General features: G+C 32.8%; 1 protein-coding gene across 1 annotated transcript; it reads left to right on the forward strand.

The window, feature by feature from the left end:
• The first annotated feature begins 3,507 nt into the window (after nt 1–3,507).
• Nucleotides 3,508–3,809, forward strand: LOC141423033 (keratin-associated protein 19-3-like). Its single transcript, XM_074072348.1, has one exon. It carries the CDS (start codon nt 3,575–3,577, stop codon nt 3,785–3,787), a length of 213 nt encoding a protein of 70 aa, XP_073928449.1. The 5' UTR covers nt 3,508–3,574; the 3' UTR covers nt 3,788–3,809.
• The last annotated feature ends 9,073 nt before the right edge of the window (nt 3,810–12,882 follow it).

Below are 12,882 nucleotides of genomic sequence, written 5' to 3' on the forward strand. Positions count from 1 at the left end.
TAAATTCATTTGATCATTAGACATTACATACCTGTATCAAATGATCATACTACACCCCATAAAGATGTACAAATATAATATCTCAGTAACCAAGAAAAAGAGAGAAAGAGAAAGAAAGAGAGAAAAGAAAGAAAAAAGAAAAGGAAAAATCAGTCACAAAGATCCAATTCACTCAAAATGTTTTTCAGCTCAGCAAATTCTGACCATCAGGAAAAGATTAAACTACACAAATCCAATGTGTGACTATCACACAGATCTTTGAGCCAGAAAACTTTTGAATCTCATTCAGCTTAGCCACCAGTTTTCTAACCTTTTGTAGTAATTAAACAGGATAGCGACAGTACAACAAAGGATTGTTATAAGTTTGAGTTTAATATATATAAAAGGCTGTGGACAGTGTCAGGCCCATATCAATGACTGTGTTTACTATCTATTGCTTCTGCATGGTTAAAAATAAGAATGTAAATTGTATAGCTGAAGTTTAAAATTATTCTAGCTAATTCTTTGCTAAATGATGTAACATTTACAGGTGTACACTCTACAGAGAGTCATCCAAAAAGTTCTTCTTTCCGAACTGCCAATGAAAATACTGTGCTCTTAACTTTCAGATTGTTTGTTTATAAGTTCTTTCAGTTATCTTGGGTACAATAATGAAGACTGTAAAACTTATGTATTATTACTTCATTAAGTTGACAGTGATCAGAGTCTATTGGGCTGAAAGACATTTTGAGGGAATCAAATTTATTCTCCTAGGTTATTTGATTTTTCTTTTCATCATTGAGACATAATATTTGTACATCTTTATGGGGTATAGCATGATAAAATGATCTAAGTATATGATGTATAATGATTAAATCAGGTTAATAAGCACTTCCATTTTCTCAAATGTTGACATCATATTTTGGGAAATTTTGTACTCTTGTTATTTTGAAATATATCGTAGATTGGTATAACCAATAATTATCCTACTATTATATAGAAAACCAGAACTAGCTAGCTCTGTTTTGGTACCTTTTAGCTAAGCGTCTACCTCACTGCCCTTCTCAGTTACTACTCTTCTTCTGTGAGGTCAACTTTGTTTTTTCAAAAATTAGTGACAATGTGTATTTGTCTTTATGTGCTAGTTTATTTCACCTAATATTATAACCTCCAATTCCATCCATGTTGCTTTAAATGACAGAATTTTATTATTTTTCATGGTTGGATAACATCCAATTTTGTATATATACCACTTTTCCATTACATAGTCTTCTGTTCATTGACATCTTGTTTGAATCCTATCTTGACCATTATCAGTATTGCAATAAACATGGGAGTGCAGATGTATATTTGGAAAAATGATTTCATTTCCTTTGAATATACACCAATAGTGGAGTCAATAGTCATATGGCAGTTCTATTTTAGTTTTTAAAGAATATGCATATTGTTCTTCATAACATCTGTAGTAATTTACATCCCCACCTGCAGTGAAAGTTCCTTTTTCTCTTTACTCTTGATAGTACTTGTTATTTTTTGTCATTTTGATAATAGTTTTTTCACAGTGATTTTTATAACCAAAGAATAATACTGACTCTTATGTCAATATATTTATAAAGATATATTGATTAAGGAGAAAAATTTAAAAATTACTAGAAGAATAAAAAGAATCCAAGGGACTGATATTTGTCAAACTTATGAAATGTCTGAAAGACAAAGGCTCAAAGGACCACATTTCTACAGAAGCCACGTGAGTCCTAGGTGATGGGGGGTCTCTCTCTTTCTGCCCTGGGAAGGAGTTGGTGTGGGCTGAGAACATGTAGAGATGGATGAGTTATGTTTCACACACAGGCGAAGCTCAGGGCTATAGGTTAGCTTCTCTTACAGGGTCAAATAAGGGCAAGACAAGTGATGCAATGCCTCAGCTGGATCTTGTGACATTCTCTGCTATGTTTTATTAGCACAAATTAATTGACAAAAGGGTTTCAGTGTCTTTTTTCCTTACAGGAATATATTGTACTTTCATATAATTTGTCCCTTCTACTACTCTTCCTTACTCTATTTCCTCCCCTTTTTAATAGGTTTTAGAAGGTTTCATTATGCTATTTTTATAAATGTATATAATGTACTTTATTTCTAATTTTGCTCCTATCAGGAAAAATTTGTCTTGATCAAAACAAGATTAAAAAGATAATTATCTATGTTTTAATTAACTTAAGTTATATTAAACCTAAATTCTTCTAACTGAAGTAAAGTAAAATAGAGCAGTTTTTATCATCAATAATTCCATTCAATTTGTAGACCACAAACAGCCATTAATATGGAAATTCAGATGCAACCAATTATATTTTACTTTAATGGTCTGATAAGGGAAACAGGTTTAATGAATATGAACAAAGTTCAAAATCCTCTGTACTCTTCATGGCATTCAATGATTTTGAGCTTTTCTTAAAATACAGAAGTAGCTGACCATACATATCAGCTGGTTTCATGTCATGTGCATCTATTTATTATGGTATTGTAAATAAACAATGAATAAACAAAAAATGAAGCAACTGGATATTATGGAAGAGGAAATTTCTTAACTTGAAATTGTATCCATTTCAGATTTACCTGCTGAGCTAAGACCAAGGATTGAAACCTTCAGATATTAGTCCTGACCTGCTACTAAAGATGATTATTGTGCAGTTCTACTTGTTTCTCTGAATCAGTTTCCTTACTGGTTACAAAGAAGACATTGAAATAAATTGTGTCAAGTGTCTTAATTCTGAAATTATATACTTCTAAGATTATATTTCTAAAGTCTCTGGAATTTAGAATCTGAAACAGTCAGTTTGTGGGTAGGGAGCTTTTTACAAGGAGAATAGCCTGATATTCTCCTTGTAGTCTTCAGAGATATTTTCCAAACAGACTATCTCTATGGAAGACATGTTTGAGAAGTTCCCCCCACATCCATCTGTGGCTCTTTAAAAAGCTAAGAATCACCATTGCACTACCAAATGTGATTTGCAGTTGATTTCAAAAGCTCATTGTATTAAGACATACATCACAGTTGATTGCCATTTTAAAAAAAGACTGGCATTTCAGGGAACAATTGTGGTACAATTTATGTGAATTCTCAGCAGAATGAATGTAATACTCTTAGCTTAGTAACGAATCAGCAGCCATGGAATGTTAAGGGAAAGGGTGCAATTAGAGCATAAATTCACCCTTATGTGATGCAATATGGATATTTGAAGCTGTAGGAATTTGTTTATGGACCCTGAAACTCAGAAACTCAAGCATGTATAGGGACTATAAACTCCGTAGTATTTTATTAGAGGCAAAATATTTTTCTAGGCATCCAAATAAAGCACAACATCAGACATGCTGCATAACTTTTAAATAACTACTTACATAAACAAGTGGAAGATGTGGCTGGGTGTTAGGGAACAAGATAGTTGGCATAGCTTTCAAGTAATATGTTCTAATGAGTGACATTGAGAGGTGTGGCTTGCACATCCCTGAGAGTATATATAAGTGTCCCTGTGTGACTGCACTCCACACTCACTCACTCACTGACCTGTCATACCCACCCCAACTCACCACTCCTGACACCATGAGTTACTGCGGCAGATACTACGGAGGCCTGGGTTACTATGGAGGCCTGGGCTATGGCTACGGCTATGGCTGTGGCTGGGGCAGCTTCCCCAGGGTGGGCTATGGCTGCGGCTACAGAGGCTGTGGATATGGATCTGGCTATGGAAATTGTGGGTATGGCTTCTTCCGCCCCTCCTACTATGGAGGATACTGGTCTTCTGGCTTCTACTGAATAAATACTTGAAAATTTATAATTCATGGCTTACTCTTTGTAGAAGATTCTTAGAAGTTTCTTAGATTCTTCTAGGATACTTTATTCTACAGGTTGCATGCTTTATTTATCCTGTGTAGACAAACTGCTATTTAGACCACCTGGTTTCTGATAATAATATGAAGAAAACTAGATAAAGAAGGTATTGATTAGTGATATTTTTATGGAATCTGCTTAAGTATTGGATGAAGAGTCAATTACATTCCTGCAAACTTTTGCCTTTAATATCTGAAATTCAATAATAAACTTCCTGACACAGCAAACTTGTTCTGAGCTTCAATTTTTATAACAATAAATTGACTGTGATGTTTTAATGTAATCAAGTATGAGAATTTTTCTTCTTATATATAGTAAATTTAACATCACATTTTATGTTATGATTATTATTTCCTCCTTTTTCCTTCTTTCCATTATACATTATTCCCTCCTCTTCTTCTACTTCATCTGTGTCCCCTTCATATCTTCATCTTTACCTGTATTTATATTTTCTTCTCTGGGAAAACATAAGAATTCTGTATCTAATGAAACTTCAATGATGATAATCAAAATTATCTTTATTCTGAATACACTATAGTTTGTTAAACCATGAGGTAGGGATATGATATTTGTTGTAGTATTAATTCTTTTGTGGATGTTTAAAATATTTCAGAATAAAAAATAAAATAAACTGCAAACCATTTTGTTTTGTTCTGAAATACACATGCAATAAATTCATTAAAGTGACCCAAGAAGAAATTAAAATTTGAATAGTTCTGTAACCCACACAGAAGTTGAATCCATGACCTTGTCTAAAATACAAATTTAAGAAAAATAGATTTTGATCATGAATTCTTACGTTTGTCTTCTCAAGAATAAAAAAAAGATGGGACACTCCTATATAGTTTTTGAAGTTAGCAAAATCTCAATACAAAAATATAAAAATATCCACAGGGAAAATTAAAACCACTACTTCTCATTAGTATCAATGCAAAACTCTTGAGACTATGCTAGGAAGTTTGAACTAGCAGTATATGAAATAGGTAATACTTTATGACCAAGTGAATTTTATCTGAAGAATGCAATGAAAGCCTACCATTTGATAATCATAAATAATTAATTACCAGAATAAGTGAAATAAATCATAATAATATATCCATAGATAATCTAAAGTTCTTGGTTTATTAATTTCAGTACCATGTTAAATCTGAATCTCCCTCTACTAATTGAATTTCCCTGTAACAGTGCGGGTTTTATATGTCTTTTGGCATAATTGCATTTTTTGTCATTCTTGTTAAGAGTCACATGTGTTTTTATTGTTATTTGTTTTCTTAATTAAATTTCTTTTTTGCTGATATAAAATCACAAAAATTGCATATACTACCGAAGTAGCATACAATGTTTTGATACAAGTACATATTGTATAATCAGGTTAAACACATATATCTCCTCAAATATTTATCACTTCTTTTTGGCAAAATCAATAGGGTTAGGAAAAAGGTCAGCTTTTTGATATTTCTAGTATATAATCACTATCTATACTCATCTCACTAACAAAAGCACACTAGAACTTTTTACTTGTATCTAAATGCAACTTGGCACCTATTGATCAAACTTTTTCCATTTCTCCCTCCCATTTACTCCCCTCATCCTTTGATAACCACCATTCTCTGTTTCTATGAGATAAACTTTTAATATTCCTCCTATGAGTGACAGCATGCAGTACAGTAGCACATTAAGAAGATTACTTACCATGTTCAAGAGGATTTCACCTCAGAGATGTAAGAATGGTTCAACATACACAAATAAATAAATCAGTGTGGTATATCACATCAACAGAATGAAAGCTAAAAGTCATATGAAAACATTAATAGATTCAAAAAGCCATTTGATAAAATTCAACAAGCCCTCATGATAAAAAAGCTGAACAAATTAGGTATAATAGAAACATATGCTAATATAACAAATCCATATATAAATCAAAAGCCAACAGGCTGAATGGGAAAATCTGGGAGTTTTCTTTCTGAGATCTGGAAACAGGAGAGGATGCCCACTTTTACCATTTTCATTCAACATCATATTGGAGGTTCAATATATCTTATTATTATTAAGGCATTGAATTCTATTTGTTAATATTTTATTTAGTATTTTTTCATATATATTCATACATAAGATTGGTATATCTTTTTTTGTTTTTGTGCGATCTTTACTGAATTTAGATAAATAGTACATTAGTTTCACAAAAAGCATTTGGAACTTTATTCATTTTCAATGTTCTTGAACAATTTATGCTGAATAAATTTATGCTTATTATATCTTTAAAGTTTTTGCAATATAGCCTTTGAAACTAATACAGCTTATAGTTTGTGTGTGTGTGTGTTTCTCATTATTTTTCTCCGTTTCTTTTCAAAGATTATCAGAATTTTTAATCCATTATTTGGCAAGGAAAAATGAAATTTTGTTATCTGCAGCAATATGGGTGGAACTAGAGGGTATTGTGTTAATTGACATAAGTCAGTGATGGAAATACAAGTTCCACATTTTCTCACTTATAATATCATGCTAAAAGTTTGTCTCAAAGAAGTAGAAAATAGAAAGGTGGTTTCTAGAGTCTGGTGTAGGAGTCAGAGTAGAAAAGAGAGAGGGGTGGAATGAGAATGGTTAATGCCTGCAAGGGTTCAGTTGGATAGGAAGAAGAACGTCTATTGTTCTATAACATGTAGGATAAAAATGGATGGCAACAATTAACTGAATTGTTTTAAAATAGCTAGTGTAGAGAATTTTGGAAGTTATCAACACAAAATTATGACTAGCTGTGGTGATGTATACAAATTGCCCTGATGTGACCATTACACATTGTACACATGTATTTAAATGCCACATTGTACCTGAGGAATGTAGACAATTACTCTGTATCAATTTAAAAATTTTAAATAATTGCTATGTCATACCTCCTACCTATGTGAGTGTGCTGTATGTTCACTGAATGTTAACTTTATCAACTACTGCACTTTTGTCTTTGTCAGACTGTTCTGTGATTGGAATTATACAGTGTATTGTCTTTCCAAGTAGCATTTTTCACTTAGTAATATGCATTAACACCTTTTCATCTGGATAGCTGAATTATTTCATTACTGAATGTACTGGGTGGAGGTGATGAATGCTTATTCTATTGAAGGACATTGCCTACAGCTGTTGATATTATGAATAATGGTGCTATAAATACTCACATACAGGTTTGCTGAGTAGACAGTTTTCATTTAGTTGGGTAAAATAAAGGAGTGAGTTCCCTGCTGGATCATCTGGTGAGAGTATGTTAGTTTTTAGAGAAACTACCAAGCTATCTTTCAAAACAATTATGCCACTTAGCATTCCTACCAGCAAAGAATGAGGAGTCCTGTGGACTGCATCTCTACTAGCAATTACTATTACCTTTTTGGAAAAATGTATCCACTCAGATGGCTGCATAACAGCTTCTCATTTTTTTGGCAGTACTAGGGTTTTGAACTCAGGACCTCATAATTGCTAAGCAGGTGCTTTACTGCTTGAGCCACTCCACCAGCCTTATGCATCTCATTTTTAAATTGAATTTGCATTTACTTTTATTTTTAGATTTTCCTAATTACTTGGCTTTCAATGCTCTCCTTGAATATAGTGATTATTTCTTTGTGAACTCAATTAATAACTGTTTTCTTTTAATAGGTTAATTAAGCTTATTCACATTAATGGGATTATTATTATGTGTATTGTCAGCTCTGAAAAAATGTCTCACGCTACCATTATTATGTTTGTTGTTATACTTGCTAAGTCTCTCCTCTATATATTGTGTTTTATTTATTCAGTATTTAATTTTTTGTTATTTAGGAAGGTTTTGATAGCTATTTTAGTGGTCACCTAAAGATTGATTATAAATTTTCTTATAAAAAGGCCCTTAGTTCTTCATTTTCTTATTTAAAATTTTGCTCTGCTTTGTCAGTTTTCTTTATTGTAGTTATATTGGAAGCATAGAATTTGTGTGGTTTAGTAATTTTATCTTTCTTTGTGTGCACATTTGTCAGAGAATATGTTGGGAGGTTCAGACCTATGGGAGCTGCTATTACCACATCTACTCAGGAAGACAATGATGACATTTATTAACCAAAATCAAAATTCCAGCATTATTCTTTGATTTCAGTTTGAATCACTTAATAAAACAGAAATCTTTAACCACATTGTCATAAATACACCCTACAAGCGGTTAGCAGTGTTGACAGAGAGGAATGCAACCCAATGCGATTCAAAAGGCAGAGACCATGTAGAATTTATTTGTTATGTTTTTATCCACTTATTATTTTAATCATTCTTCTAAAAATCTCCTGCTTACTCTGCTTCAGCCACAAGTTATGAAATGTGATGATAATAAACATTCTTCTCAAATAGTAGCTAGTATGATGGAAGGTAGATAAGCAATTAGCTGGTATTCTAAAATTTGATGAAATACAATAGAATTTTGTCCAGGGTATTCAATAGCACTCTGAAGGGTGTGCTTAGTCAGGATGAGGTGGAAGTAGCTGGAGACACCCTTGTAGTGCTCATGGAGAAGGTGCCACTTCACCTGTGTTTGGAAGGATAGGTTGGAATGGTATGGATGCAGAAGTACAAAACAGGATTTGGGAGACAAGATTATCTCCTGTAAAGCCTCAGAAACACACAGAAGGCTGATATCTTATACTGGAATACAAGATAACACTCTTACTTACGTTTAGGATTAAGGGATCTATGTGATAGATTATAAGAGAACAGGATGCAGAAATATAAGCTTTGCTGATCAGAAATCTTGTTTGTGAATTTGAGGAGTTTAATCATGTTCTAATGAGTAAGAGCTATATTGGCTGGAATTTGAAATCTCTTTTGTGAATGACTTGCTTTTGCGAATGCTAATTTGGGTTCTTTTATGCAGAAAAACTCAGAGGAGAACTCTCATCTAGGGGCGGTGCAATAAGTGGGAAGCCCTTAAATTAATGTAAGAGAAAGTGACAGAGATCTGAATGAAGTGCTAACAATGAATAGTCTTGAGTGTCATTGATGGAACTCCATTCATGTGGTTCACTTGGTGACCAACCAAGTATATACTGGTGAACAAAGTGGGGGAAATATTTGTAAAATATGAGAGAAGATTTCAAGACCGTATTCAAGCATGTGACCTGAGTGACTGACATACTGAAGAGAGACTGTTTTGTGGAAAAAGATGAATTCAAACTTTCTGCTGCTAGACCTGGAATATGAGTGTAGTTGAAATGGGAGACAGCATATACATAGTCAGATTGATGGTGCTGATGTTTAGAGAGAACATTTGAAAGTTACCAGTGTCAGCATTGCTATTACAATGAATATTTAATGAAATCCTTGGGGAAAAGTTATACATTGATTAAAAAGGAGAAAAGTACACTGTCAGAATCTATGAGTGAATAAAAATTGGGTAGAACAAGGAATTGGCAGAGGAAACCAATCAAATGTTTATCATAAAAATTAAGAGAACAAAATTCCACTAAGAATGAACGGATGAAGAGGGCAGTAATGTCAAGTGTCAAAAAAAGTTCAAATGAGTCAAAAGCAAGATTTCCTCTAAAACTGATTACTTAGAAATTACTAATGGCTTGGTGACTATGCCATACCATTATGGAGAAAAAACCTTGGGTTCTGGGAATGATGAGAACCTAAAACAATGGAATGCAAATTAAAAAGAAAAACACTGTTAGGTTATGTAATTACAGGGCTGCTGGAAGCTGTCGACAAGATTGGACCATTCTAATTAGAACTCCAGCCTGGCCTTTGAAGAGGTTATAGTCATTTTTCATCTTGGAATATTTTGTTCCTAGGAATGCAAACTCATTAAGAAATAATTACTATTAGCAGCTATTTAATAAGAGTTTGGATCTTTGGTTAAGTAAGAAAGGAATAATTAAAAATAAATTTAAAGACTTCAAGTTATCCTTTAATATGGAAATGAGATTACCTGTCCTTGTTTACTGTGCTCACTGGAGTGGGTATAAAAATGTTCTGGGAAGCCAGAGACACACTCACTCCTGAAATTCATCTTCACTGTCAAACCAACTCGTCACTCCTGACACCATGAGCCACTACCGCAGCTACTACGGTGGCCTGGGCTACTATGGAGGCTTCCCTGGCCTGGGCTACAGCTATGGCTGTGGCTGTGGCAGCTTCCCCAGGTTGGGCTGGGGCTCTGGCTATGGAGGCTGTGGATATCGCTCTGGTTATGGATTTGGCTGGGGCCTTCCTTCCTGCTGTGGCGGATATGGATTCTCTGGATTCTACTAAAGTGTTTGCTGATCCTCAGATTCTCTGTCTCCATGCTCTTTGCCCATACGTGTCAGTAATGCAAATGCTTTTCTCATTGTAGAAAAATTACCTATCATTTGTTGACTTCATACTCCAGAAAGAACTAGTCATCAATTTCTTTCCTAGAATCTGGAATCTTTCCCTAGAACTGGAATTTCACCCTTTACCACTAATATTTGTTGTGACACTGTGTGACCTACAGTTTAAAACAGTTTTTAATAATTATGTTAAATGACCTAGCAAACATGACTCCGTCAGTTCATTTCAGTACATTTCCAATAGGAATGTGGGATTCTAATCAGGATTAGAATTAGTTTAACCTATAGTCACTTCTTGTTTCCCTGTGCTGAGGATATGGAAGAATAAAATGAGCAAAAAAAATTTACTTTCATGTGTCTTACTTTTCATTCATTTTCAGAGTTTGTATAATATGATTTTGGGCACTATTATTTCTATCATTTGGTTTTAAATAATAGTTACATGTAACTTTTATTCTAGTAACCATTGTGATACAAAATGATATTTGTATAATCTTTAAGGTACAAAGAATGCCATAAAATTTTTATGGATCAACATTCAGTTTACAATGTTCTTTATGTATAAATTGCACAAGTGATAAAATAAATAAATAAAATATTGAGCATATAAGAATCTATTCTACCTATTTATGAAGTTAGTTTACCTAATTGGCTTTTTATTTTCCCATCTGTAGATTAAGGGTCATGGTTTACAAAAAGTATTATTTCTCAAACCTAAGCCCAAAGATTGTCCAAATTAAAAACTCTTGTAGTGCATTTATCAACTTATTTTCCTGGGACACAATCTTACATTAGTTGTTTTCAGTAGGTTTACTGTAGGTCTCCAAGCTGTATTATTCAAAACTTCCATGGAAAAATCACTGCTTTAAGTATTTTAAACTTTAAATTATAGCAAGTGGTAACTCTTTCACTCTCAGCCTTTCCTATTGAATGATGTCCTCATCCTGAACTTTCACATGCCTCCCACTCTCCCCAGAATATCATCTGGAGTACTGGAGGGGGTGAATTTGATCAAGCCACATTGCATGCATGTATGTGAATATCAGTATGAAACCTCCTGGAAAAATAAATATACAAAAATAAAAAATCCAAATAAACTAAAGGTAATACAAAGACTTTCATAATTGGGTGAAGATTTGTAGGTATTTGGTGTGAGAATTACAGTAAAAGACAAAATAATAGACTGAAGTAGCACTTTGTATCTCCAGAAAATCCATGTTACATTTATTTCAAATAATTTCTTAATAATGATGGGAATTGTACTATTATTACAGCTTCTTGTTTAACTCCTTTTGGTCATCAGATGGTCTTTTGAATAAAATTACACTGATACTTAAACTTTTTTCATTTTTTTAACTGAAAAATAATGATTTCATGTATTTATGGAATACCAAGTGATGTGATGTTATGGTTTATATTTGCATTGTGGAATGATTCAATAAAGTCAACTAATAACAGATCCATCAATTCACATAGTACTTAGCATTTCCTCGTGATGAAAACATAAAATTCACTCTTTCATTTTAATTTTAATGTAGACATTCTTTCTGGGAAAACTGGGCTACAGAAAAACTTGCAAATAATTTAGTCTTAAATTTTTAATTTACAGAATTGAAAATAAAAGTGGCAAAAGAATTTTTTATTCAGCAACTTACCTTCATGCTATTCCTGGATATTTTCTTTCAAATACACAGATGAAGAAATCAGCTTGAATAAAATAGCTCTATTTTTAAGGCTTCAAAATGCTGAAGGATATGTTCTATAAATAAGGAAACACTAGTTAAGCGTGTCAAAGTGTTGTGAATTTTCTATTGTGAAAATTAATTCAGATTCAAACTGAATCACCCCAGGTTTATTTTCTAGATTAAAGAAATGTGGATGAGCTCATTAGTGCCTATGATAGTAGCTGTAGACAAGTAGTATGGACTAATAGTTTCTGTGTCAGATTGCTTGGCTTTGAAGTCAGGGTATTTACATACACCTGACATCAATACAGTGCCCGTCACTGAAACTGCACTCAATGCATATTTGTTAAGAGACAAAAATCAATAATAAAAATTTTGCAGTACAAAAGTTATTAATTAGGACTTACTGGACCTCTAATGAAAGTACTAATATAAAATTGGGCAAGGCATTGATAAATCCATTTCCAAATCCTCTTTAGAGACTGAAATCTGTTTTAACTGCTGTATTTCTGATTCTTTAAATTTTATTTTAATATATTCCCATGAGATAATCTGAACTAGAAATGAAGCTATTTGGGTCAAACAAATGTCTCATTTATTTGTTTATTTAAACTTACAGAAACTACTTAACCTTTCATAATTGATTATGAACTTTTAATTGTATTTCCAAATTCTACCTTGATTTTACAAATGAAAAATACATTTGTAAAATGAAGACAATAATATTTTCTCACAAATACTCAGTTTGTTGATAATACCACAGGAGGATATATGCATGAAATTGCTTTCAAATTACTAATTTCTTCATAAATAAATAATTTTACAAAGTCATGTTTTCTTTGCTTATTTAGAAAAATACATAGTTATTTAGAAGATATCCGTGGGCTGAGAGTATAGCTCAGTGTTAGAGTGTTTCCTTATCATGCCCAAGACCTTGGGTACAATCCTCAGCACCTCAAACAAACAATCAAATAAAAATTGTATTTAGCATATCTTTCAAATGAAATTGGCACTTTAA

The sequence above is a fragment of the Castor canadensis genome, chromosome 5 (genome assembly GCF_047511655.1).
Source record: "Castor canadensis chromosome 5, mCasCan1.hap1v2, whole genome shotgun sequence".
NCBI lineage: Eukaryota > Metazoa > Chordata > Mammalia > Rodentia > Castoridae > Castor > Castor canadensis.

Bases quoted from the DNA above. Each gene is read 5' to 3' on its own strand.
- LOC141423033 (XM_074072348.1), top strand. From the start codon at position 3,575: ATGAGTTACTGCGGCAGATACTACGGAGGCCTGGGTTACTATGGAGGC.